The sequence below is a fragment of the Neovison vison genome, chromosome 10 (genome assembly GCF_020171115.1).
Source record: "Neovison vison isolate M4711 chromosome 10, ASM_NN_V1, whole genome shotgun sequence".
NCBI classification, from domain to species: domain Eukaryota; kingdom Metazoa; phylum Chordata; class Mammalia; order Carnivora; family Mustelidae; genus Neogale; species Neogale vison.
This window is the reverse complement of record NC_058100.1, coordinates 65,893,417-65,921,007: the sequence shown is the minus strand read 5'-3', so window position 1 is coordinate 65,921,007 and position 27,591 is coordinate 65,893,417. Positions and strand designations below refer to the sequence as shown.

The 27,591-nt window shown below is 38.9% G+C and overlaps 1 protein-coding gene across 2 annotated transcripts in view; it reads left to right on the top strand.

Annotated features, from left to right (window-relative positions):
• The window catches only part of LOC122918161 (C4b-binding protein alpha chain-like), a 31,346-nt gene extending 6,304 nt beyond the window's left edge, over positions 1-25,042 (top strand). The window contains exons 2-12 of one of the 2 annotated variants that reach the window (XM_044266307.1): positions 2,187-2,355; positions 3,316-3,498; positions 4,326-4,425; positions 10,086-10,171; positions 10,340-10,534; positions 12,056-12,238; positions 12,905-13,105; positions 19,261-19,446; positions 22,661-22,840; positions 23,916-24,091; positions 24,637-25,042. In XM_044266307.1, coding sequence (XP_044122242.1) covers positions 2,196-2,355; positions 3,316-3,498; positions 4,326-4,425; positions 10,086-10,171; positions 10,340-10,534; positions 12,056-12,238; positions 12,905-13,105; positions 19,261-19,446; positions 22,661-22,840; positions 23,916-24,091; positions 24,637-24,810 — 1,824 coding nt within the window. In that variant the 5' untranslated portion in view covers positions 2,187-2,195 and the 3' untranslated portion in view covers positions 24,811-25,042. Of the gene's footprint in view, positions 1-2,170; positions 2,356-3,315; positions 3,499-4,325; positions 4,426-10,085; positions 10,172-10,339; positions 10,535-12,055; positions 12,239-12,904; positions 13,106-19,260; positions 19,447-22,660; positions 22,841-23,915; positions 24,092-24,636 lie in introns of those variants that run through there. The other variant, XM_044266308.1, reaches the window with a different exon arrangement.
• Positions 25,043-27,591: the final 2,549 nt, after the last annotated feature.

Sequence of the window (27,591 nt, the reverse complement as noted above, 5' to 3'; positions counted from 1 at the left end):
TTTTGAACACAGCTAATGAATATGTTCTTTGTAGCCGTATTTTAAGTATTTCTATTCAATTTCTTAAAAAGTCAAGATTTAATCTTATGGCTCTGTTTATATATATATATACTCAGGAATATTTTCTGGAGTATATCCAATATACATATTTTTATTGTGAACATAATAACTGCAACAATTCATATGGGGAATTTCTTTATACTATACTATCACTTTATACTGTACTATCAGTCTCCTGAGTTTTTGTAGTCAAATTCTATTTTGCCAATATATTGGTATTTTTATTTTACTTTATTTCATTTTTTAAAAGTTAAAAACAATTTCCAGCTTATTTTAAAAAATTTTTAAAATACATATTGATTTTTTAACCCTTTTCTTCAATTTCACTGAAATTCAACCAATGCTATGAACTCATCAAAAATTAAAGAAACTCATTTCCATAGTTTTTACAGGTCATAACAGTTTTCACTGGAATGGAGAAATTTATCGTATTTTGCAAATTTTATGGACAATTTAGTGGATTGGTTTTCACTATGTGGAACTAACTTACTCCCACTAGTCTCCTGTCTCATCCAGATTGTCTGGGCAAGAGGAAGAGTCTAGAGATCTGGAGTGGAAGGAGGGGCAAACAAAAAAGAAAGTGGGTATGTAAGGGCCCCAGTGCTGGTCTCCTTCACGCATCTTTAGGCCACCTCAGTGTATTCAGTACAAATTCTGTAAACACACTTTAGTAAGCCAATACATTTGCGAAGTGGATCATCTCGTTGAATTTATTTATTTATTTATTTAGGTGGAATTGTCCTAGTGGCCCTGTCTGGAACTCAGGGGCCACGCTATCTATCAGGTGGAATCGTCCATAACTGATGATGGGTGGAAGAATGGCTTCATCAGAACTGAGTTTTGGAAAGATAGGATCAAATGAGTCATTACTCAGTTAGGAAGTCAGGCCTCTCCATGTGGTGTGAAGGGTCATTATAAACTTGTCTCTTTCTGTAATGTGGGACAGAAACATCTTTGAGGTAAATATTGAGTGCACTACCAGATATGTGCATAGTATGAATTAAGAACACCTCGGGCATATAGAATCATTTGGATCTAACAGGTATCCGAATAAAAGATAAAACTCAATATTTCTTTGGAGTTAACTTCATATATTCCTTTGAGGACAAGGACTATTTCTAATGTAAATTTAAGATTTAAGATATATTGTTTTCCCCAAAGCGAACAGTAGTGGTAGTGAAGAGAAAAGTGTTTTTCATGATTTTGCTTTAAAAAAGTCTTCAAATAGTCTGATCAAATATGAAAGTATAATTTGTCACATACATTTTTCTTTTTCTTTATACAGTTATATGTATATCTATACGTATAGATATATGTATCTCTCCATAAACTATTCATTTAAAATTGCAAATTTCTTCATGCTTTATTGCCTCTGTTGACAATTGTCATGAGGAACTCTCAATACAACACAGATCTGACTCCTTTTCTCTATTTCATCATTTTCCTGCCTTTCAGTATAATTTTGTCTTACATTTGTTCCCTCCTCTCCAACTCCTTTGCCATTTCCATGGTCAGACCATTTCTGTGGCTCACCTGGCCAGCTGCAGTAGTCTTCTTCTTCAACCTTCCTGTTTCTTCTCTTTGTTTACTTCAGTCTCTCAGGTACACACCTGCCACAGTGATTTTTTTTAAAAGCACAAGCACTAGGTGTTCAATGCAACTAATAAATCCTTGAACACTACTACTTCAAAAACTAATGATGTACTACTATATGTTGGTTAACTGGACATCATCATCATCATCATCATCATAATATATAAATAGAAATTAAAGCACAATAATGAATCACTCCTTAGCTTTAAAGTAAAAAAGGGGGAAACAAAATCCAAAATGAAAAACAGTGGTTCTTTATTCCCTAAAGAGCAGCGTCTATCAATTCCTAAACCTGACCCTTATATCCCATTTGGACACTTCTATAAGCTGTCCCTTCTTAACAACCGCTTCCCCATCTCTCCTTTGAATGGAGACTAACACTCCCTGTTTCATGTTTTAACATTCATGTGCATGTGCTTTCTTCTACTGTAGGTCATAATTTCCTTGAAGATGTGGACTGCATAGTACTTACTGTAGTGCTTTATGATGACTAGAAATTTAATGACTGCTTATTAAGTTGAAGTCTTTTGCAGAAAAAAAAAATGTGGGAGAATCATCAGGGCATGCACCCCAGAGCTCTAAATGGGATCCTTCATAGAAAAGAGAAAATGGCAGCCCAGTCCTTCTTTAGGCTGTGGAGAGCCCCTGATCCAACTTTGTTCCAAATGATCTTGGTTGCTGCTCTAATGGCTCCTGTTCTTGGTGAGTACTAGAGAAGTAAGTTCAGATTGGTGACAGACATTCAAGATCATCCACTCATTCTCGCTTAACACCAACAGATGATTCAACTTTTAGCAGAAAGCCACTTTCAGCAACAAGAGTTGACTTGATCAGGAATTTGGAATTTGGAATTAAAGGGGATTTGGAATTATTTGGGATTTAGGGGGAATTGGTTTTATTCATAGAAGAGAAAGTTTTCTACCCATCTCCCCCTAGCATTTCTTCTCCAGGAATTTTCCAAAACAGTTTGTCTCCCAACCATGATTTGAAACAAGTTGGTATGATCTATCAGCCCCACTGAACAATTTTCACTGCCTCTGGATCTATCCAGAAGAGAGAGGAGAAATAAGTAAAGACTTCTCTTAGGGTTCCTGAAAGGCAAATCTCCTATTTAATTCTTGCAAGGAAAGCAGGATTAACATCTTTATGTTTCAAGGACTCCATGCTTCTTCGTTTGCATCATTCAAATCCAACATGTACATAAAGGTGCAAATTAAGAATGTGGTTCTTACTCACCTCTTAGCCACCTGGTTTTCCTTCCCTGAGACAAGCAATTTAATATAATGGTATTATTCAGGAAAGACTGCTTCTGTTGAGGAAATTTGTAGGAATTGTTGACTTTGCCCAGATATCACTGAGTCAGCAGATACGGGGACTCTGAAAGAAGGATGAAATCACATCTACCATCTTTTAGATAAATTATCTCATAAATACTAGAGAAGGGATGAAAAATTTCTGCCTTTTATCATTATCATTAATCAGCAAATGTGTATTACTGATCACTCACTAGATTCATTGAACTATGAGGACAATAAGAGTTATTATTTTTCTTGATTGGAAAAGAAAAGAATGGTCCTTTATCTAAAAATCATACTACTGAAACATTAAGATGCTGTGTTTTGAGCTCTAACTTCTGGCGCTCTTTGTTATTTTGGTGACTAGGAGATTGTGATCTCCCACCGAATTTATACTTTGCTTCTCTAACAACTGTGGTGAATGAGACATACTTCAAAAGTGGAACTGTCCTGAGGTACACCTGCCGTCCTGGCTATGGCAGGGTTAATTATCTAAACCCGACTATTACCTGTCGGCATAACAAATGGGACTACTACGAATTCTGCGTCAGTAAGTATGAACATTTATTTTTCTTATTTACGCTTTTCACTTCTTTACAAAGATGTCTCAGGAATTAAATTTTCTCAATGCAAATGAGAATCTTTGATCACTAAGAAACCATCCAGTTGTCAAGTCACTCATTTCAATGTACATACATGTGCTACTTTTAGAAAAGCACAAATAAAGAAACAAAACAAATTATGAACTGCCCAGTTGCAGTGAAAAAGAAGCTTATCCTTTACACGGTAATTTGCTTAACACGTCTTTCCAAAGTGAACTACAAATTCAATTTTAATATTTTGAAAACAAGGCCCATTCTTTACAAATCTATAAAAAGTTCGGTGGCTAGAGAGAGGTAATGTGGTTTCCAAAGAAACCTCAACCAAAGTATCCGCTGTGTTTGGAAGAAGGTTCTGTGATTCACTTATAGTGGAGAGTAAATCCTGTAATGTTCTTACAATAGTAAGGGTATCTACACTTTCTGTTGTCCTTTTGGTGACCAAGGACATGCATTTTTAAGTGGCTGACATACAAAGTATGTGCCACAGATCCAGAGTGGAGCACAGCTCCCTGATCAATAACTATCCATAGACTCCATTACCATAGTGATTTAACTGAGTGTTTTCCTCTAAGGGTGAAATGTACCAAAAAATATGAGATCAAACTTTGTATTCATTTATCCTCCAAGGTAAAAATTTAGTGAGTCAGAATCAGAAATAAATTTGGATCTCAACCTCCAGATCTTTCTGGAGGCATAGGTCAAAGCTAATCAGTCTTCTAATGCCTTATCTCTGAGTATTTGGAATCACTCATTATCATTTTAATTTTTCTGTCAGAGAAACGATGCAGACACCCAGGAGAATTAGAAAATGGGAAGGTGATAACTGAGACAGAACTTATCTTTGGATCACACTTAAAATTCGTTTGTTCAGAAGGGTGAGTGTGAAGCAATGTATAAACAGTTGTTTTAATTTAATTTTTAATAAATAGCTGATTATTTCAAAAGTAAAAATTATGTAAAACCATATACACTGAGAATTTTCACTTCTACCCTCTTGCCATCCACCCCATTTCTTAGGTGTCCTTAAAAACAGGCATCCACTTTAATGGGTTTCTTATGTATCTTTCTAGTGTTTACTTTTATAAACACAAACTAAAAATTAGTATATATTTTTATTTAACACCTTTCCAATAACAAATGTAGCTTCGAGTCTTGCTTTATTTTTACTCGCCAATATATACAGAACATAGTTCCACGTTTGTGCATAGAAGTTCCTCAGTGATTTGCCTTCACGAGGTCACACAATATAATTGTGTCATGTATCATGGATTAACAGTCTCTTGAGGGATCCATAGGTGTTTCTAATGTTTTGCCATTCTGAAGAGTGCTTTGATCAACCACTTTGTACATATATAATTTCATACAGATGCAGTTATATCTGTAGGGTGAATTTCCAGAGTGAGATTTCTGGGTCAGAGTATACATATTTGAAAATTTGAAAGATACTGCCTAATTCTCTCCTTAGAGGTTATAATGTTTTTCAGAGTATGTAAACACCTGTCTTTTCATAGACTTCCCAACTGTGTTGTCAATCATTTGAAAACGTGAAATTTTTGAAAATTTTCCAAATTAAGACGTAAACATGAAATCTTACTGTAGTTTCAATGTATATTTCTCTTATCATGAGTGAGATTGAGTGTATTTTTATGTGTTCAAGAGATATTTGTATTTATTTGTGAACTATTTGGCATATCCTTTGCCTCTTTTTAAGAATTAATTTCTTGAAATTTCTAATCCTAATTTCTAGGATAGATACCTACACACATGAACATACACATACACACATGAAATATACACATGAACCTATGCATACTAGGATATAGATCTTGTTTCTTTTTTATTTAGTAATTTTAAAAATTTTTTATAAACATAATGTATTTTTAACCCCAGGAATACAGGTCTGTGAATCACCAGGTTTACGCACTTCACAGCACTCACCATAGCACATACTCTCCCCAATGTCCATAACCCCACCGCCATCTCCTAACACCCCTCCCCCCAGAAACCCTCAGTTTGTTTTGTGGGATTGTCTCTTATGGTTTGTCTCCCTCCCGAGCCTATCTTTTTCATAAATGTTTCATTTATTCTTTTCCTACCAGCCAACCCCACCACGTTGCAGCTCCACTTCCTCATATCAGGGAGATCATATGATGGTTGTCTTTCTCTGATTGACTGATTTTGCTAAGCATAATATCCTCCACGTCATTGCAAATGGCAAGGTTTCTTTTCTTTTGATGGCTGTATTGTATTCCATTGTATATATATACCACATCTTCTTTACCCATTCATCTGTTGATGGACATCTAGGTTCTTTCCATAGTTTGGCTATTATAGACATTGCTGTTATAAACATTCGGGTGCACGTGCCTTTTCAGATCACTATGTTTTATCTTTAGGGTAAATACCCAGTAGTGCAATTGCTGGGTCATAAGGTAGCTCTATTTTCAACTTTTTGAGGAACCTCCATGCTGTTTTCCAGAGTGGCAGCACCAGCTTGCATTCCCACCAACAGTGTAGGAGGGTTCCCCTTTCTCCACATCCTCGCCAGCATCTGTCATTTCCTGACTTGTTAATTTTAGCCATTCTGACTGGTGTGAGGTGGTATCTCATTGTGGTTTTGATCTGTATTTCCCTGATGCTGAGTGATGTGGAGCATTTTTTTTTTTAAGATTTTATTTATTTATTTGAGAGAGAGAGACAGTGAGAGAGAGCATGAGCGAGGAGAAGGTCAGAGAGCGAAGCAGACTCCCCATGGAGCTGGGAGCCTGATGTGGGACTCGATCCCGGGACTCCAGGATCACGCCCTGAGCCGAAGGCAGTCGTCCAACCAACTGAGCCACCCAGGCGTCCCAATGTGGAGCATTTTTTCATGTGTCTGTTGGCCATCTGGATGTCTTCTTTGCAGAAATGGCTGTTCATGTCCTCTGCCCATTTCTTGATTAGATTATTTATTCTTGGGTGTTGAGTTTGCTAAGCTCTTTATATATTTTGGATACTAGCCTTTATCAGATATGTCGTTTGCAAGTATCTACTCCCATTCTGTCAGTTGTCTTTTGGTTTTGTTAACTGTTTCCTTTGCTGTGCAGAAGCTTTTGATCTTTTTTTTTTTTTAAAGATTTTATTTATTTATTTGACAGACAGAGATCACAAGTAGGCAGAGAGGCAGGCAGAGAGAGAGAGGAGGAAGCAGGCTCCCCACTGAGAAGAGAGCCCGATGTGGGGCTCGATCCCAGGACCCTGGGATCATGACCTGAGCTGAAGGCAGAGGCTTTAACCCACTGAGCCACCCAGGCGCCCCCAGAAGCTTTTGATCTTGATGAAATCCCAATAGTTCATTTTTGCCCTTGCTTCCCTTGCCTTTGGCGATGTTCCCAGGAAGAAGTTGCTGTGGCTGAGGTCAAAGAGGTTGCTGCTTGTGTTCTCCTCAAGGATTTTGATGGATTCCTTTCTCACATTGAGGCCCTTCATCCATTTTGAGTCTATTTTCATGTGTGGTATAAGGAAATGGTCCAATATCATTTTTCTGCATGTGGCTGTCCAATTTTGCAAACACAATTTGTTGAAGAGACTGTCTTTTTTCCATTGGACATTCTTTCCTGCTTTGTCAAAGATTAGTTGACCACAGAGTTGAGGGTCTATTTCTGGGCTCTCTATTCTGTTCCATTGATCTATGTGTCTGTTATTGTGCCAGTACCATGCTGTCTTGATGATGGCAGCTTTGTAATAGAGCTTGAAGTCTGGAATTGTGATGCCACCAACTTTGGCTTTCTTTCCCAACATTCCTCTGGCTATTTGAGGTCTTTTCTGGTTCCATATAAATTTTAAGATTATTTGTTCCATTTCTTTGAAAAAAAAATGGATGAGATTTTGATAGAGATTGCATTAAATGTATAGATTGCTTTAGGTAGACATTTTGTTTTTCCAATCCAGAAGCATAAACATTTTTTTTTGTTTCTTTGTGTCTTCCTCAATTTCTTCCATGAGTACTTTATAGTTTTTGAATATAGATTCTTTGCCTCTTTGGTTAGGTTTATTTCTAGGTATCTTATGGTTTGGGGTGCAATTGTAAATGGGATCAACTCCTTAGTTTCTCTTTCTTCTGACTTGTTGATGGTGTAAAGAAATGCAACTGATTTCTGTGCATTGATTTTATATCCTGACACTTTACTGAATTCCTGTACAAGTTCTAGCAGTTTCAGAGTAGAGTCTTTGGAGTTTTCCACATATAGTATAATATCTGCAAAGAGTGATAGTTTGACTTCTTCTTTGCTAGATCTTGTTTCTGATAGGAGCTGCAACTTTCCCTCCAAGTATATATATATATTTTTTTGACTTGGCTATTGATTCACTTTTTTTTTTCCTTAAGGAAAAATTGTTTTCATGCTTCATATTTATCAAACTCTCTTTTTAAAATGGCTTCTGGATTTTAGGTTTTCATTTAAAAGCCCTTCTCTAATACAAAATTTTAAACTATTTGCCTAGATTTCTTCTGCTACTTTTATGTTTTCATATTTTTTGGTGCCGAAACCTTTGATCCATTTGGAGGCAATATACAATATACAGTGCAAGATATATATCCTAGCCTATATTTTCCCATATGACTTTCCTGTTATACCAAAAGTCCTTTAGTTTGCTGATTTAAGAGTGCTTTTTAACACTGGATTAAATTCTCATATATATCTTGTATGTATCTGCATATGTTTCTACTTAATGCTGTTGTTTTGCCTACATAGTAATGTACACATTTCACAGTGATGTACTACCAAGGTTTTATAAGATATTTCAATAGCCTGTATGAGTAGTCCTGCCTTATTGTTTTTCTTTTAATTTTTCTTGACAATACTTGTTTATTTTTTGATATAAAGTTTAAATTTAGGCATATTTAAAAATCAGTACTGGATTAGTGTTTAACTTAACTTTTGAAGAAACTTTCCCCAAAACTTTTCCTTTACCCTCTTAGGGTCTCTGACTGGGTTTGAGAATTAAGTTGACATAATACTAGCAGGGTAAGAGCATACATATTTGGTTTTAAATGTCCATGGGAGCCTTCACAGGAAAATGAAGACCCAAAAAGTGGTTAAGCCTCAGTGTTTATATACCAGGTTGAAGAAAAAGTAGCAACTGTGGAAAAGTAACCTCTGGAAGTAACCTATGGAAGGTTGCAGGTAGATAAGGGTCATTTTGACAAGGTCTGTTTGTACAGATCTCTCCTGGCTTCACCTCCCCATCTCTCATGATAAGTTTGTTCTTTCCTCTGTTATGGGGAAAGCATCTTTCACATAAGAGTTTTATTTCCTGCTTTCAGGAAGAAAAGGAGAGTTCAGAGTGCCTTCCTTTGTCTATTTCAAGTGCTTTAACTCAAAATAATCTTTGGTAATTTTACTCTTAGTTGTTTTGATACAGACCATTTACTTCACCATTTTGTTGCTATGTGATGCTCTATTAAAATTTAGCTTAAGTAGACACCTCGGTGGCTAAGTGGGTTAAGCCTCTGCCTTTGGCTTAGGTCATGATCTTGGGGTCCTGGGATAAAAACCTGCATGGGGCTTTCTGCTCAGCTGGGAGCCTGCTTCTTCCTATCTCTCTGTCTGCCTCTCTGCCTACTTGCGATCTCTCTGTCTGTCAAATACATAAATAAAATCTTTCAATAAAATAAAATAAATCAAAATGTATATTATTATTTCTGCAATACCTATTTGAAATACATTGTAAAATAGCTATTTTGTTCTGTTTTGTGTTCCTTCTTCAGGTTCCCCAACCAAGTATGTGTTGATTCCTCTTTGCTTGTCCCCTGTGTTTAACATTTTCCCCTAGTACTGTTGTTTCCTCTTGTTTGATTTTCGCACGTGTAATCCTCATTATTCCCTTACGGTGTATGATTCGTGAGATGTGAAGTGAGAAGATTCAGAAGGGAAGTGCTGTTGGAATGTTGAAAGTGTTTCTACTGGAGTAACTGGAAACCATATTTTTCCCTTGGTTTCCTGGGTAGCTTAGAAAACATATTTTCAAGAAATTCCAAAATAAGTAAATGCTTAATTCTCAATGTCTTTTATCTTATTAAAAGATTCATTTTTCTTTGAGTTAGTATTAAATAAGTCCCAGGGGCTCTAGTTTGCCAAAGGTAACATTTCCATTAGTGTTCAACCACAGTGTACATTTATTCCTTGATGATAGTACCATTTTAAGACATACTAACAATGCTTTTTCTTTCCACTACTATAGTACACTGAGGGGAGTAAGACAAACTGAAGGAAGCTTAGAACTGTCAAGAGCCATAAAAAAAGGGGATTGTGAATGGGGGAGTTAGTGGCATATTGGAGAGTGTAAGCACCCAGAAGTCAGAAGGGGTCTGCATGTCAGAGGGCCTGAGAGGTTGGGGTGTGTCTAGAGACTGAAGTTTTACATGCTGGGAAGTGTTATTTGGAAAACATTATTTCTTCATTTTTACAGTTTATTTGTTTAGATCCCTTTATCCAACTTAATTTAAGGTAAGAAGAATTTCATTAAACTCTTCATTAAACTCTATTTCATTCAGATATATTTTAATTGGCAAAACCACTAGTTATTGTGAGATCCAAGATAAAGGAGTTGGTTGGAGTGATCCTCTCCCACAATGTATAAGTAAGTAAAGACTTCTTCTGGCTTGACTGCAAAGCTAAACCATGTTAGAAAATAAAACTCTTGCGCATCTTCGCTGCTTCTCATACCCTCCATTAGAATTTGTAACATGAATGCTCAATTTGCAAAGGTACCTTCCCTGATGATTTCTTCTTCCTCACTCCACCCCAGTTGCTAAATGTAAGCCTCCTCCAGACATCATCAATGGGAAGCACAATGGCGCAGATGAAGATTTCTACACATATGGCTCTTCTGTCACCTACAGATGTGACCCCAACTTCTCAATGATAGGCGAAGCCTCCATATCTTGCACAGTGGAAAATAAGACAGTAGGTGTCTGGACCCCAAGTCCTCCTACTTGTAAAAGTAAGTCACAGTGATGAATTTTGGCCTGAATAGTTTGCTTAAAAGAAAAAAGTAGGTGACTTTGCTGGGGGAAAGGGAATGCTTCTGAGACTAATCATTGTAACCATGCAGTCATTTATCTGCTCCACTGGTATTTATGTTTGATGTACTAGCGTGCCGTAACAAACAGCAACCAAGATCTCACTGGGCTCTGCAAAGTAAAAGTTGATTTTCATTCATACCAAGTTGGCTCCATGTCCAGGGGACTCTCTAGGCTGGCTATAGTCTAGGGGTAAATTCAGCAACAAGTCTAGCAATCCAGGTTGCTTTGCTCTTGTGATACTTCTGCATTAAAATGTGCTTTCAAAATCTCTTCAGTAGGAGAAGAGAGAAAAGTAAATTATGCCCTGGCTTTTTAAAAGAGCTTTGGTCCAAAGTGACCACATATCAGTTTACAGCCTTTTGTCCCAAACTAGTAATGTGTAGACTCTATCTTAAGGGAACTGAGAAGCATTGTGTTTTGTTTGTTTAGGAGAGGAAGTGGAAGTATTGGTTAGCACTTACAATGTTCACTGCAAGTGCCTACAGGACAAAGCAAACACACAAAAAAATCAGAAAATCTATTGAGTATTGTTACTTGGCTAATCTGAGGCTCCTTCCTTTGGGACTAAGTGTCTACATAGTATCATTTAATATTCTCATTCACCACAGAACACAGTCAAATCAGGGGGTGATAAAGCGTGATCCAGCGAGCAATTCAAAATGTCAGGAGTCCAGATAGCAAGAGGTGGAAATAGCAGAGTTTGAGGACAGAAATTTAGCAAAGCCAGATTACGAAGGGCCTCATGTGTCCTGCTAAGAAGTTCAGAGTGAAGGTGAAAGGGAAACTTTGAAAGGCTTCAGATGGGAAATAAATATGTTGCATTTCAGAGAGACAAGTCGGGCCATAGAAGAGACAACAAAAGAAAGAGGACAAAACTCAACTTATAGGCACCTGTTGTAACCATCCAGCCATGTGGTGAAGGTAGCTTCAGCCATAGCCATGAGTCATCAAGGCGGCAGGGCTGACATGGGGGCAAGAGGACAGACTGCTGTGGGGTTGGGGTGCCCAGGGCAGTTTGTTCTGTGTTTGTGAGAGCACAGATCTCTGATGCCTGACTGCCTCTTCCTCATGACGGCCATATCATCACCACTGGCCACTGACCCACACTGAAATCATGCAGAAAAGTAGGCCACTGTAAGGGAAGGATTATGAGATCTTTAGGGATGTGTTTCTTTTGGGTTATAGATGGCTGGTTTTTCTTGAGTAAGCTGGGGTTATTCACAATCATATCATAACAGAACAGATAGAATAAGACCTCATTTTACTGAGGCTTGTAATAGTAGCGATTATATTCACTTTAAAATGTTTTCCTCATATAAACTGGACGTATACTGTATTAGCCTTTTGTATCATAGTTGAATCTGCATTAGCAATAGGAACTGATATCCTATTGCCATTTCTTTTTTGTGACCCACTTGTCTTTTCTTGTGATTCTTTAGAAATCGTCTGTGTTAAGCCAACTGTTAAAAATGGAATAGTGATCTCTGGGTTTAGAACCATCTATACTTATAAAAACTCCATGATATTTGGCTGTGAGAGAGGTTTTATTCTCAATGGAAGCAGTTTAATCCATTGTGGAGAAAATGGTGACTGGGATCCCCCTCCTCCCATCTGTGAGCTCAGTAAGTATGGACCATGCAGGAAGTTCAATGTTTGGCATCCAAATTACCCAGTGGAGGTATATTTGTATGCCTAAACCCACTAGAACCAGAGTAAACATTTAAATTTAGATCAATAATTGTCTTTATTTTTTCTAATTTTTGGGAAAAAGAAAGATTACAGTACGCTGGGTAAGGTCTTATATAATCCCAAAAGGTTGCCATATACATATGTGCAGGTTGTGGACACTTCAACCCTAAAGGGAGACATTAACATTGTAGACATTGTGGATTAGTGTATTTATTTCAACAATTTTCTCACAGTAGCAAACTTATTTTGTTCTAACAAAATCATTACATTATGGTAATTGATTGAAAGATTCATAGTAAAGTGTCCTGGGGGGTTGGGAGAGTCAGAAATGCCTTTTTCCAATTTCCACAAAAAAATTATATAAACTAACCATGATTCTGAAACTATAAACTCACGTGGATCATGAAAACTTCTGCTAATAGTAATAATGATAACTTGGTGCTGGTTTGTTTTCTGAAGTGACTGATGCCTCAGCCATGGCAAGACAGTCCCTGGCTGAATGAACGCGTGGGATCCTCTAGTAGGACAGGATTGTTGGTGATCACCGTTGCATCTCTAGTAGCAGTGACTTTCCCCGCTTGTTCTTCTTTTATGAACAGATAGTTGTACTGACTTACCAGACATCCCAAATGCCTCCTGGGAAAAATATAACAACCATGCGCCAACAAAAGAGCAAATGTATAATATTGGAACTGTGTTGAGGTACACGTGCTCTGCTGGCTATAAACCTGCTTCGGCTGGGCCTACAACTGTGACTTGTCAGAGAAATTTGACTTGGACCCCACATATAGGATGTAAGGGTGAGTCCCTGCTTTTTAAGTCTTTTTGTAGATTAGATGCCCACCATGGTCTAGGCTTTCTTTCTTTCTTTTTTTTTTTTTCCTTAAAATGAATGCAATTTTATCTTTCAAGATGCATTTAGGATTATAATAATTCAACAGAGGAGTGAAGTATTATTGTCAGAAGGGGTCATGAAAGTCTTGAGGGAGATGAGAAACTGTAACTATAACTTTCCTTATCCCATTTCAAAATCAAATGAGATGCGGACACGGAGGGAAAGCGGAAGTGAAGCGTTGAGCAGACTGAGCATTAGCTTCCCCACTGGTGAAGAAGCATGGAGAATAGGGTTCAACATTTACCAGAGTCAGACTTCCATCATAGCCCTTTCCTCCCTACGGTCAACTTTGGGGTGCTTAGTAGAAGGAAAGTCTGTGAGACAGTCATTAAGTCAGCCAGGTGCAAAGTGGCTATGTCTTTGAGCTGAGGGGCTGTGGGCTGCAGGAGCTGGGTCTTGTGACCTGCCCCTAGAAGACAGACCCTGACTCCTGACCCCTGACCTAGTACTCTGGCCCCTCAGAGGGGAAAGAAAAAGAACTTTTTGCCATCTCAAGATGTCTTTTCTCTTTGAGAGAACGTGAGGAACTGAGAGACAGGTGGACGTAATTTTATGGGTTTCAACGGAATTGACAACAGAGGGAGACAATGCTTCCTTCTGCACATCAGAATCTTGCCATTTTAGAGGTAAAGACACAGAGGCCCAGGATACAGGGAGCTTTATTCTACAGGTTGGAATTTGAAAAATGTGTAAAATGAACAAGTAATGAAAAATGATAGTTTAGATCAACTCACTGAAGATCATTTCACATTGGGACTTTAAGTTTAATTTTACTTATTTAGTCTCATTTAGGGGCAATAAAATGAAAAGTTTTAACAAAATTACTGAATTAAAATATATTTAACAATGATTGCCACCACTTAGGTAACAAAGTATTAATAAATACAAGATTTTCATAAAAACAGACACATAGATCTATGGAACAGAATAGAGACCCCAGATATGGACCCTGAACTCTACAGTCAACTAGTCCCCAAAAAAGCAGGAAAAAAATATCCAGTGGAAAAAAGACAGTCTCTTCAATAAATGGTGCTGGAAAAATTGGACAGCTACATACAGAAGAATGAAACTCGACCATTCTCTTACACCATACACAAAGATAAACTCAAAATGAATAAAAGATATCAATGTGAGACATCAAAATCCTAGAGGAGAACATAGGCACTAACCTCTTCAACATCAGCCACAGCAATTTCTTTCAAGACATGTCTCCAGAAGCAAGGGAAATAAAAGCAAAAATGAAATTTGGGGGACTTCATCAAGATAAAAAGCTTCTGCACAGCAAAGGAAACTGAACAAAACAAAGAGGCAACCCACAGAATGGGAGAAGATACTTGCAAATGACACTACAAAGGGCTGATACCCAAGATCTGTGAAGAACTCCTCAAACTCAACACCCAAAAAACAAATAATCAAGTCAAAAAATGGGCAGAAAACCTGAACAGACACTTCTCCAAAGAAGACGTATATATAAATGGCTAACAGATACATGAAAAAGTGCTCATCATCATTAGCTATCAGGGAAACTCAAATCAAAACTACATTGAGATACCACCTTACACTAGTTAGAATGGCAAAAATTGACAAGGCAAGAAACAAAATACGTCAGGGAAGTTGTGGAGAAAGGGGAACCCTCTTACACTGTTGGTGGGAATGCAAGTTGGTGCAGCCACTTTGGAAAACAGTGTAGAAGTTCTTAAAAAAATTAAAAATAGAGCTACCCTATGACTCAGCAATTGCACTACTGGGTATTTACCCCAAAGATACAGATGTAGTGAAAAGAAGGGCCATCTGCACCCCAATGTTCATAGCAGCAATGTCCACAATAACCAAATTGTGCAAAAAGCCAAGATGCCTTTCAGCAGATGAATGGATAAATAAGATGTGGTCCATATACACAGTGGAATATTACTCAGCCATCAGAAAGGATGAATACCCAACTTTTGCATCAACATGGATGGGACTGGAAGAGATTATACTGAGTGAAATAAGTCACAGAGAAAGTCAATTATCATATAGTTTCACTTATTTGTGGAATATAAGAAACAGCCTGAAGGACTTCAGGAGAAGGAAGGGGAAAATGAAGGGGAGGAAATCAGAGTGGGAGAGGAACCATGAGAGACGTGGACTCTGAGAAACAAACGAGGGTTTGAGAGGGGAGGTTGATGGGAGGTTGACTGAGCCTGTTTGCGTAATCCATGCCCTCCTTAATACCCATTAAGGAGGGCATGGATTACGCAAACAATGAATCATGGAACACTATGTCAAAAACTAATGATGAACGTTAGTGTGGTGACTAACATAACATTAGTATGGTGACTCTCATAATACTAAAAGTTTAAAAATATAAAAAATGGAAACTTGATTTTCATGTAATAAAAAAAACAAACACACATAAAAATAAATAAATAAATAGATAGATAGATAGATAGATAGATAAACGCCTTTGAGGATTCTCCTTTCATGTGTCTGTTGGCTACCTGTATGTTTTCTTTAGAAAAAAGTCTATTCAAGTACTCTGCCTGTTCTTTAATCAGATTATTCAATTATTCAATTTTTCAGTGTTGAGTTTGATAAGTTCTTTATATATTTTGGATATTCACTCCTTACAGATATTTCGCCCCATTCAGTAGGTTGCTATTCTGTTTTGTTGATGGTTTTCTTCACTGTGCAAAAGTGTTTCAGTTTGGTATAATCCTAATAGTTTATTTTTGCTTTTGCTTCCCTTGCCTGAGACAACAGATCCATAAAGATGTTGCTGATTTTAATGTCCAAGAGATTACTGCCTATGTTTTCTTTTAGAGTTTTATGGTTTCGGGTCTCACATTTAGGTTTTTAGTCCAGTTTGAGAGTGTGTGTGTGTGTGTGGTGTAAGAAAGTGATCCAGTTTCATTCTTTTGCACATAGCTGTCTAGTTTCCCCAACACCATTTATTGAAAAGACTATGTTTTCCCCATTGTATGTTCTTGCTTCCTTTGTCATAGGTTACTTGACTATATGAGCACGGCTTTATATTTGGGCTCACTGTTCTCTTCTATTGATCTATGTATCTATTTTTGTGCTAGTACCATACCGTTTTAATTACTATAGCTTTTTAGTACTTCTTAAAATCCAGGACTGTGATACTTTCAGCTTTGTTCTTTCTAAGGATTTTTGTTTGTTTGGCGATTAGAGGTCCTTGTGGTTCCATATAAATTTTAGGATTATTTATTCTAGTTCTGTGAAAAAATGCTTTTGGTATTTTGATAGGGATTGCATTAAATGTGTAGATTATTTTGGGTACTACAGACATTTTAATAATGGTAATTCTTCCAATCTATTAGCATTGTACATCTCTCCTTTTTTTTTTTTGGTGTCATCTTCAATTTCTTTCATCAATATCTTATAGTTTTCAAAGTAGAGGTCTTTCACTTCCTTGGTTAAATTTATTCCTAGGTATTTTATTCTTCTTGATACAATTGTAAATTGGGTTCTTTTCTTAATTTCTTTTTCTGCTACCTCATTGTTAGTATATAAAAACACAATAGATTTCTATATGTTAATTTTATACTTTGCAGCAGTTCTGAATTTATTAGTCCTAACGATTTTTTGGTAGAGTCTTTAGGGTTTTCTATATATAGTATCATGTCATCTGCAAATAGTGACAGTTTTACTTCTTTCTTACTAGTTTGAATCCTTTTTATTTCTTTTTCTTGTCTGATTGCTACAGCTGGGAATTCTAGTACTATGTTGAATAAAAATGGCAAGAGTGGACATCCTGTCTTGTTTCTGATCTTAGAGGAAAATATTTCAGTTTTTCACCATTAAGTATGATGTTAGCTATGGGTTTTTCATATTGTGGCCTTTGTCATGTTAAGAAATATTTCCTCTACACCCACTTTGTTGAGACATTTTGTCATGAACAAGTGTCGTATTTTGTCAAATGCTTTTTCTGCCTTTGAAGTGCTCATATGTTTTTAAAATTTTTTCCTCTTGTTAATCTGATTTGCAAATATTGAACCATACTTCCATCCCTGGTATGTATCCCACTTGACCATATTGAATGGTCCTTTTATTTTATTTTATTTTATTTGAATGGTCCTTTTAATGTATTGTTATGTTCGATTAGCTAATATTTGCTAGTTATTTTTAATTAATTAAAAATAATTAATTATTTATTTTTACATCTTTGTTCATGAAGAATATTGCCTGCAGTTTTCTTTTGTGTGGTGTCTTTGTCTGGTTTTGGTATCAAGGTAGTACTGACTTTGAAGAATGAATTTGGAGGTTTTCTTTCCTATTCTACTTCTGGAACAGTTTGAGAGGAATAAGTATTAACTCTTCTTTAAATGTTTGGTAGAATTCACCTGTGAATAGTGCAACCATTTTGCCCTGGACTTTTGTTTGTTGGGAATTTAAAATCTTACTTTAAAATTATATTTATGTTACTCACTATAGTTTTTTATTTAATTACTTAATAAAGGATATACTTAACCATTTAAAAAGCAGAAGTGAAATGATATTTATCCTACTTTTCAGAAAATTTGATTCAGTGTGGGTTTGGACTTATGACTTAAATATTTAGAAGTATTTTCTATGGTATTACATAAATAGTAATATTATAATTTAGAAAACATGATTGTTGGGTATTTTTATTGTAATTCATAAATAAATGAGTGGTGAGAGTGTTTGAGTATGCCCAAAAGACCATTGTAGTGCTAGTCAAGCTCCTGATATGGAGAATAGGGCATTTTAAAGATTTTATTTATTTATTTGACAGAGATAAATCACAAGTAGATGGAGAGGCAGGCAGAGAGAGAGAGGAAGGGAAGCAGGCTCCCTGCTGAGCAGAGAGCCCGATGCGGGACTCGATCCCAGGACCCTGAGATCATGAACTGAGCTGAAGGCAGCGGCCTAACCCACTGAGCCCCAGAATAGGGCATTTTAATCTGCTCTGATATTTTCTCTTACATCAAGCAATATCAAGTTCTACCTGAAAGTATTCCTAATAGTGAATTTAAAAATATCTTTATTAGCTCTTATTGCAATAAAAATGGAAGAATTTGAGTAGCTATTTCTCTTAAATTTGGCATCAAAAAAGAAAAATCCTGACCATATGCAGTAATTTAAATTTATTTCTGTGTGTTAACTGTCAGGTGGCTATAAACTTTTTTTTTTTTTTTTTTAACACATGTGACTCTTGATCTCAGGACCTTGAGTTCAAGACCCACCCTGGGGATAGAGCTCACTTTATTTATTTTATTTTATTTTATTTTTTTAAAGATTTTACTCATATTATTTGACAGAGAGAGATCACAAGTAGGCAGAGAGGCAGGCAGAGAGAGAGAGAGGAGGAAGCAGGCTCCCTGCGGAGCAGAGAGCCCAATGCGGGGCTTGATCCCAGGACCCTGGGATCATGACCTGAGCCGAAGGCAGAGGCTTTAACCCACTGAGCCACCCAGGTGCCCCAGGATATAAACTTTTTAAAAATTTTTTTTAAGATTTTATTTATTTACTTGAGAGAGAATGAGTGAGAGAGAGCATGAGAGAGGAGAAGGTCAGAGGGAGAAGCAGACTCCCCAAGGAGCTGGGAGCCCGATGCGGGACTTGATCCCGGAATTCCGGGATCATGACCTGAGCCGAAGGCAGTCACTCAACCAACTGAGCCACCCAGGGGCCCTGGATATAAACTTTTAAGGACATTTTTCCTCCTGTGGCCGAGGAACTATAAGGTATTAGAGAGGTTAATAATGATGTAACCCTAATGAAATCATAAGCAATGACTGTTACTTGTCATTGCTTTTGAATACTTCTGAAAATTTGCATTTATGTGCAAGTTTCATCCAGTGTCTCATTTTGGAAGCTCCTAATGAAATTTTTTAATTAAGGGAAATGATTAGGTTGGAGTACTTTAGCAATCAGGGACAGGGAGAGCAGACCCAGAGGGCCTCAGGTATCCTTTTCTGTTCCCCCAATCTCTCTTCAGTGGTGAAATCTTGAAAAGCAGAAATGAGTTTATTATCCATGGGAGTCTCATTGCAGTGATTTTACTAACCATTTGTCTCACTTTTTATTTTTTAGAGGTGTGTTGCCCAATACCAGAGCTGGAGAATGGCAAAATCATTTCACAACGCACTAGCTCTGTGAATAGCTGTGCTTATTTCTATGATGATGTAGTTTATTATAAGTGTTATAAGAAACAGCAGTTTGAAGCTAGATGCCAAGAAGATGGCACGTGGTACCCCAAAACACCAACATGTGATGAGAGTAAGAGCTTATGGAATTTTATGTTATTTTTTCTTTTCCTTTTTAAAATTTACATTCAGATTGGTTTACACATAGTGTATTATTAGTTTTGGGGTAGAATTTAGTGATTCATCACTTGCATGTAACACCCAGTCCTGGTTATATCAAGTGTCCTTTTCAGTGCCCATCACCCAATTACCTCATCCCCCACACCACTCCCCTCCAGCAATGCTCAATTTGTTCCATGTTTCTGAATACCAAAGTGATGGAATTATTAAGGGAAGGTTTAAAATTAGGAAGAATTTGTACACTCTGCATGATTTTTGGAGTGGATAGATTTGTTAAAAATCATTGCCCATCTCCCAATCCAACTTTCTTTTTCCTCCTCATTGTTTACTCCCTTTCTCTTGACCTTCCTGCTTTTCTTTTCTGAATCAGTATCTAATATAATAGATCAGCTGAACTTTTCAATTATTGCCTTCTGTTTCTCGGTGTTTATTGTCTTGTCTTCTCTTCTGTCTGTTCATATGCCTTAATCTGCAGTTTAAGAACCACCCAAATCTGTTTGATCCCATCTTTCTAAACGTGCTTCCTTTCCTCCACAAACTTCCTTCCTTCCTTCTACTGTCTCTAAGTTCTTCTTCAGACTCTCCCCCGGTGTGTAATGCCTATCTCTCCCTCACCAAGAGCATTTAGGTGCTCAACAAAATCCTACATCTCCCACTGTTTTTCCATGGCCCTGTCTATTGATGGTCAAGAACAATGATCCCTGCTGGACGGTGATGTTTCTTCTTGCCTTGTGTGTGAGAAGGAGCCCTAAAGTGGTTCAGATTGCTGTGTTCCAGAAGATCTTCTAAAGTAATATTGTGAAGTCTCATCACTATAAAATATTATCTCTCAACTGGCACTTCAACTGTGCCTTTACCAGGCCATTCCAATGTCTGAACAGATTTACAGGTTCGGGATGATGCAGTCTGTAATGTGACTAGTACATTCTATGGCCACCATCTCAGTATCACGCCTCTTTTGCTGGGAGTGGGTTTTATAGTTGCACATAGAGTAATCCATTTTCAATTCTTTAAGCAATATAAATTTCAGATAAAAGTGTTGACTGAGGTCCCACAAACAGAAAAGGCAAACTTATACCTGGAGCACTTGTGTATTTCTGTCAAAAGACATACTTGTCCCTTCTAGGTAGAAGGGATGCAATATAGTCAACTTGCTACCAAGTGGCTTTGTAGTTATCTCAAGGGATGGTATCATATTAAAGACTTAATGTTGTGGCTGGCAGTTTGAAGATTCAGTGACAGCCTTGGTAAGTGTCAGTCCATGTTGTTGTGCCCATGCTTCTTCTTCATCCATACCCCCGCTTTGTTCCTCTTCCTCTTGTGACAGCACTGGAAAGGCCAATGGCAGAAAATGGCTGACTTTAAGTTGCTGAGATATTGTTTAATTGTTTAATGCCTACCCTACTGGGGATGCTCTGCTGGTGTTAACATGCAAAATAAAACTTTGCACTTCCTGTCGTTCCCATATATCAGGTCACCTACTTCTACCTACCCCAGATCTCCCTGGGCCTAATCTTCCAATCTGTGCCCTTAAGGGCACTGCCGAACAAGCCATTCATTCTGGGCCATTCCAGGCTCGTTTCATCTATCTTTAGCCCACTTCTTTTTCCAGCAAAGTGAATGAGCAGATCATCTAAGATTTTTCCTTATTACTGTCTTTCCATGATCAGCCTCTAAAGCAGCTCCCATCCATTTAGCTCACACATACCCAAAATACACATCTGTGAGTAGGCTTGGCTTCTCTCTCTTCTGTCAGTTGGTTATAATGGAGACTCCACATAGCCATGAGTGTGAGCTCAAGAGGCACTTGTGCAACAGTGGGTGGGCATAAGGAGGACGTAGGCTTCCTATGTGGGTGGGCTGCTTGTGCCATCTGGTCCTTGCAAATGCTCAATCCCAGATGACGACTTCTGTTTTATAATGAATTGTTTGTTGTCTGCTTGGCCTTATAACTTGGTTCTGATTGACCAAAATCATGATTTTGGCACATGCTCACTTCATGACCGAATATCAGGCACAGCTTCTATCAGGACCAAACAACATGTCAAGAGTTATATCTTAAGCATATATCTTGGCCTTGCTTCAGGATCTCAAGGGTATATGCTATGATGGTCCCATTGATATTTGCATGCTTTCTGACTATAACCACTTTCAATGTACGAGGCTCTGCTGCATCTTAAGTTAAAAGCAAGAGGACAATTACACTGCAACTGCCTCAATAGAACAAAAGATGCTATTAGTGTTCTAGGCATTTAGGAATTTACAAGGGTTTAGGAGGTCTGCACGAAGAACCCAGATGGATTATCTATCTATCTATATCTATCTCAACATGCTGGCTTCTTCTTGCTCTTTCAGTATAATTAACATAATGTCATTGATATTCTGGATCAATGTGGATGTTCAGATAATATAGTATCCTCAGACTCTATTATGACAGGGGCAAGGGAGTTATCATACCCTATGGCTGAAACCACAAATACATGATTTGATTCTTCTGTGTGTATGCAAACTGTCTCTGACCCTTTTTTTGGATAGAGATGAAAAGAAGGCATCTGCTAAACCAGTGGTCATCATTTCCCTGAAAATACAAAAATCTACTCTAGCAAAGATATCACATCTGAATGAGAACAAAAATGTTGCTGAGTTTTGAATACTCGACTATAATTCCCCAGAATCTTAACTTCTCTTGTAGACTGGGGAAGTAATAGAATGGGGACGCAGCTTCAGTTCTTTAAGAGTGGCACCAATTCCCCTCCCATTTCCCCTGCCACCTTGGTATACGATATGTTTTGTAATACGCTGTCTTCGCTTGAAGGAGGTTGGGGATGAGCAAGATCAATGGCTTCTACTTGACTTCTTGGATATGATAGGTCTTACTCCAAAAGGCAAGAACTCAACGTGGGGCTGAACAAAGTATTAATTTTAACCATTCCCATTATCCGTTTGAAGATATTAGATGACCACCAGGTGGTCTAATGATGGGGCCAGGATGGTTCCTCAGCCTGAGGCTTACTGGAGGGCAACTCAGGTCTTGGGTTGGGCTAAATATTCCCCTGGGCAGAGAAGATGACAGGACAGAATGGAGCCTCCTACAAAACACACAGATTATGGAATGAGTTATTTTTTACATTCGACAAGCTCATGTTTTCTCACTTTTTTCTCTCAAGGTCAAGACTGTGATTTCCCTCCTGAGGTTGCCCACGGATATTACGAAGAAACGAAAAGATTGCGGGTATTCATACAAAATGAAGTGATATATAGATGTGACAAAGGATACACTCTGGTTGGAGAGGCCAAACTCTCCTGCAGTTCTTCACACTGGACCCCCGAAGCCCCTCAGTGTAAAGGTAACTCCAGCTCCCTTTTCAGTCGGGTAGGTGGAAGGGTCACAAAAGCATGGAAGCATTTGATTTTATTTGATTTGATTTATTTGAAATAGTGACTGTGTTCAGGACGCAAACAGTACAAAGGGAATACATAAACATCAACCTCCCTTCCTTTTTCTCCCAGTCACAAAATTTAGCCCCTATGCCCACTTTCCTGTATATTTCCAGAGAAATCCTGCACATGACCCATTTCATCTATGGCCTGTGAAAAATTTTTATGCAAGCTTGCTCTAGCATGAATGTGGGCTCTCATGGGCTAATTGCAAACATCACGAAGTGGTGAAGACTTCCATCACAGCCTCGTGCAAGGCCCCACGGGCTCCTACTGTGTTGTGGGGACAGGACAAGTCAAGGTCTGACTTTTACAGGCACACAGGTTAATAGCACATTGCCTTCAGCAACTCCGGGGATGTTTGGCCACCATAGTCTCCATTCCACACAGAGGCCAATTGACGAGAGGGAACATTTCATAGCTTTTTTTTTTTTTTTCCCAATTTATTTATTTTCAGAAAAACAGTATTCATTATTTTTTCACCACACCCAGTGCTCCATGCAAGCTGTGCCCTCTATAATACCCACCACCTGGTACCCCAACCTCCCACCCCCCCCGCCACTTCAAACCCCTCAGACTGTTTTTCATAGCTCTTGTCTTGCTGGGATCGAGAGATGAGGGATACTTGCTTTGATAGCTGAGGACCAGGGGTCACATGACTTTTTTCACATCTTATCATGTTCTTGAAAAGTATGAAGACCTTGGGCAAGTTTCTTAACCTATCTGTATCTCAGCTTTCTCCCAGAAAAATGGGAGTGATAACAGTCCTTATCTCACAGACTGAATCACATAAAATGTTCAGCCTGAGTCTGATATATCAGTGTGGCCAATGCTCAACCAAAATGCTAACAAATATTACTGTTACTGAAACCAAAGCTACAACAATTCACAGCACCTGTGATAGTTAATTCTTATAATCCTAGCCTGTTGTCATGTCTTTTTCCTTAGATTTACATATTGCTTAAAACTGTGTTTCCATTGCAGCGCTGTGTCCAAAACCAGAAATAGCCCATGCAAAGCTGTCTGTGGTTAAGTATCAATATCTTCAATCTTCAAATGTTACCATCCAGTGTGACTCTGGCTATGAATTGGTTGGTCCCCAAAGTGTCACATGCTCAGAGAACAGAACCTGGTACCCTGAGTTGCCCAAGTGTGAGTGGGTAAGTGACATGATTCAAGAAAAGCTTCTGTGGTAGCCAGTCCTAAAATAGGGACCTCCCTCTAAACACTGTTCCAGCCCACCGTGGTGAGATCTGACTTGTCAGCAGTCAGTTCTGAGTCCTTCAGAGGAACTTTTTTCTTTTTTGAACACTGTGGTTGGGTAGGAGTGGCAAGCTTTCCTCTCTCACTGGAGGAGAAAGAAAAACCAAGCCTCTTAAGGAGAAGAGGGTCTCAGGTACCTGGGACTTTTTCTAGACTATATAATACACTGTGCTCCATTTCTGGATGGTCTCAGAAACATCTGGACCTCTCTGTCCTCACAGAAGCCCCTAGGAAGCTGTCTCAGAACAGATCCCTATCCCTCCGGGAAGGACCATGTTGGGACCCAAGATGTTTTCTGGTTTTCCTGCTCACCAGGCAGTTCTGGGCTTGGTCTTGGCTCTGAGCTATAGTCCTGTCATTGCCAAGAGTCCCTCCTCAACCCTGCTCCTTCTTGATTTGGAGAGAAGACACCCACCACACTCATCCTCTACTTCTCTTTCAGGTGATCCCCGAAGGCTGTGAACATGTCCGCAAAGGCAAAAAGATCATGCAGTGTCTCCCCAGCCCAGCGGATGTGAAAATGGCCATGGAGCTGTATAAGTTGTCTTTGGAGATCGAACTACTGGAACTACGGAGAGACAAGGAAAAGAAATATACTATGGAGTCACCAGTGTAATTTCCCCCCAAAGAGGAAGAAAAATGTACTGCCTTCAATACAATAGAGATCCCTTCAGGTTACCAGCTCCCTTTGCACCATCATTTATGGTAGTAAATGTCTAGAAAGGATAATTTGTTCACATTTAGTGCTTTGTGACTGTAGAATTATTGATGATCTTGTAGCTGATGGTTTTCCTTTTCTGGACACAGAGTGCACACTTTGTTTCAAGTAAAAAATTATGTGTCAGAAACAATTTTGCCTTTGTGGTCATCTGTCCTTAATGAGGTCCCTAAACACACCCATTCCAGAAAGTTAATACATTTCCTGAGTGTAAGGGTCTTGGACTAGGGCTCACAGCCAAGCATTTCCCAGGTCGCCTCACTGCACACTTGCACACGTGCTAATCCCTCAGCTCCTCAGTATTTAGATTTAGTGTGAACACACCCATGTTCCAAGTCCATTCTCCCCATTTGAAGGGAGTCCTGCCCTTTATGAACCCCATTTGAAGGGAGTCCTGCCCTTTATGAGCTCGCCCTTTGCCTCACTAATGCTATGTCCCGATTTCTGCCTGACAAGAAAGGGATTTGTGTCTGTGCCTGGATCTCCTTCTTCCATTTTGAGAAAACAAACTCTGACAGACTGATGCACGAGGTCCACATGGCAGTCATCTGTGCGTCCCCAGGTCCTCCCTGGTCCTTAACAAGAAAGGTGACATGGCCTGAGCAGGTGTCCCACCCATGAGGAGAAACCCCCATCCATCACCCATACATCTTGGGGTACCCTGGACACTGCGGTTCCTTCTATTCGCCACGTCGTCCAAGGGTTGCCTCCTCTGAAATCTGTCTTTGTGTCCCAGCCCTTTTGCTTGTCCTTCTCTCTTTGTTCATAGTCCTCTGTGGGGGAGCACGGGCCTCTTTTGTTCTTATTTCCCCAAATATACTTTGCACAGGCCCTGGGGGCTCAGAGGCTTTCACTGAACCTTAGAGGCAAAAGAAACTCAGAGAATCTGACCCAACACAGAGGGTGTCTGCCGACAGTCCTGAAAACCATTTGCCTGCTCCCACTTCTAGGAAATCTGTAGATTTTAATTGTGATTTCCCCTTTGATGGGGATTTGTGGGTCACTGGTTTCCTTGGAAGGTGGCCTCAGAAAGCAGTGTTTAGCGCATGGATAGTGAGATGACCAGGTGAGAAGGGAGGACCGCTGAAGGAAGGAGACTGACTGGGGTGATTATTGTGCTTGGTGACGGGGGCTCAGGGATGCTGACTGTGCTCCGAGAGTGTGGGGGACACAATCCTGAGTAGTCTTTCCAGGGGTGAGGATCTGGAACATCTTTCCACCAATTCCCTCCTCTCATGGGTGAAGACTGGCCCCAACAGAGGACTTGAGGACACACCCTGTGGACCCACTGAACACACTCTGGAGGTGGGGGCTTAAGGTCAGGTGCAGAGAGGCTGGTAGAGGAAGGCACTATGGGGTCCCCGCAACAGCCTCCTATGTAGGGATACAGGCAGAGCACAGCTGGCCTGGGCCACACTTCCCTTTTCTCTGTTGCTCTCTTCGGACATCTGTTCTGGCCTGTATCTCTCTCTCTTTTCTCTCTCTACTCAAAACTCTCATTTCTCTTCATCAGACGCCTATAACATTTGCTTTTGTCATCCCAAACAGAATTGTTATTTTTAGTGTGAGCTGTTCATTTCTTTATCTGCCATTGAGCTTTCACTTTTTATTGGAATTCTCACATATCGAATATTTGCTGCCCTGCCTACAAAACAGGTATAAACCACCAAGAAGTCCACAAGCTACTATCGCAAACATGGGTTCCTCGCCTTTGGTTTGGGGTGTGAGGATGTGGCATGAGCCCCAGGGGTCTCCCAGACACTCTGCAGATAGAATTGCCACATGATCTGCTGGTGCCATTTAAATATCTCTGTGTTATAACTATTATTTCCACAGGATGCACCAAAAATATGATCTACAAAAGCTATTGGAAGCTATTGTTAACCATGCTCATGAGCTGAAATGGCTTAAAAAGTCTTTATCAAAAGATTTTATGACAAAAGAACTTGGTTGATCTGTCGCTCGTTAGGGAGTTTGAGTAGAGGAAGGAAGGGAGCCTGGATATTTTATACCAAAAATGTAAAATAAAATTTAGAACATGTGGAAACACAACTGCGTTGCCTTCTGAGACAGGAGCAGATGGATCATTTCAAAGAAATGGAGCTGTCAGGGTGGTCTGGTGTTCCCAGGAGCTTTATAACCGCAGGCAGAGAAAACCCAAACAGTTCACGTCCCGGTTTCGCCACCGGGTCTCTGCTTCTGTTCGTCTAACATCAGCGGGACTGGACGAGGTGATGCTGACCATTTCCCTGGGGTGAAAAGTAAATGAATATTCGACAATTCCTCTTTCAGACATGGGCTCTCCTTTCTTCACCAGCAAATGTGTCTCTGCCTCCATCCCTCTCCTTTGCCACCAAACCAACTCAGGAAAATTTTCCTTCGTTAAGCAAAAATTTTACAAACATGACTTTGCTTGCTTATATTCTGTTAAAGTTGTTTGAATTCATTTTCTAGTTCATTATTATTTACATCACATGATTTGACTTTACTCCTTTACTGTAGTACATGTTTTCTCAGTCATACAATAAAACCGAATTTGTATCTGGTTCTGTAGGGTTTCCCCGCATACTGCATGCAATTATCCTCACTACCGAGTCCACTGAATCTTATATAATTAGGTAGTTGATGCTTTAAATGCATTATATACATTCAAATTCTTGGTATATATTTTTGTATTTG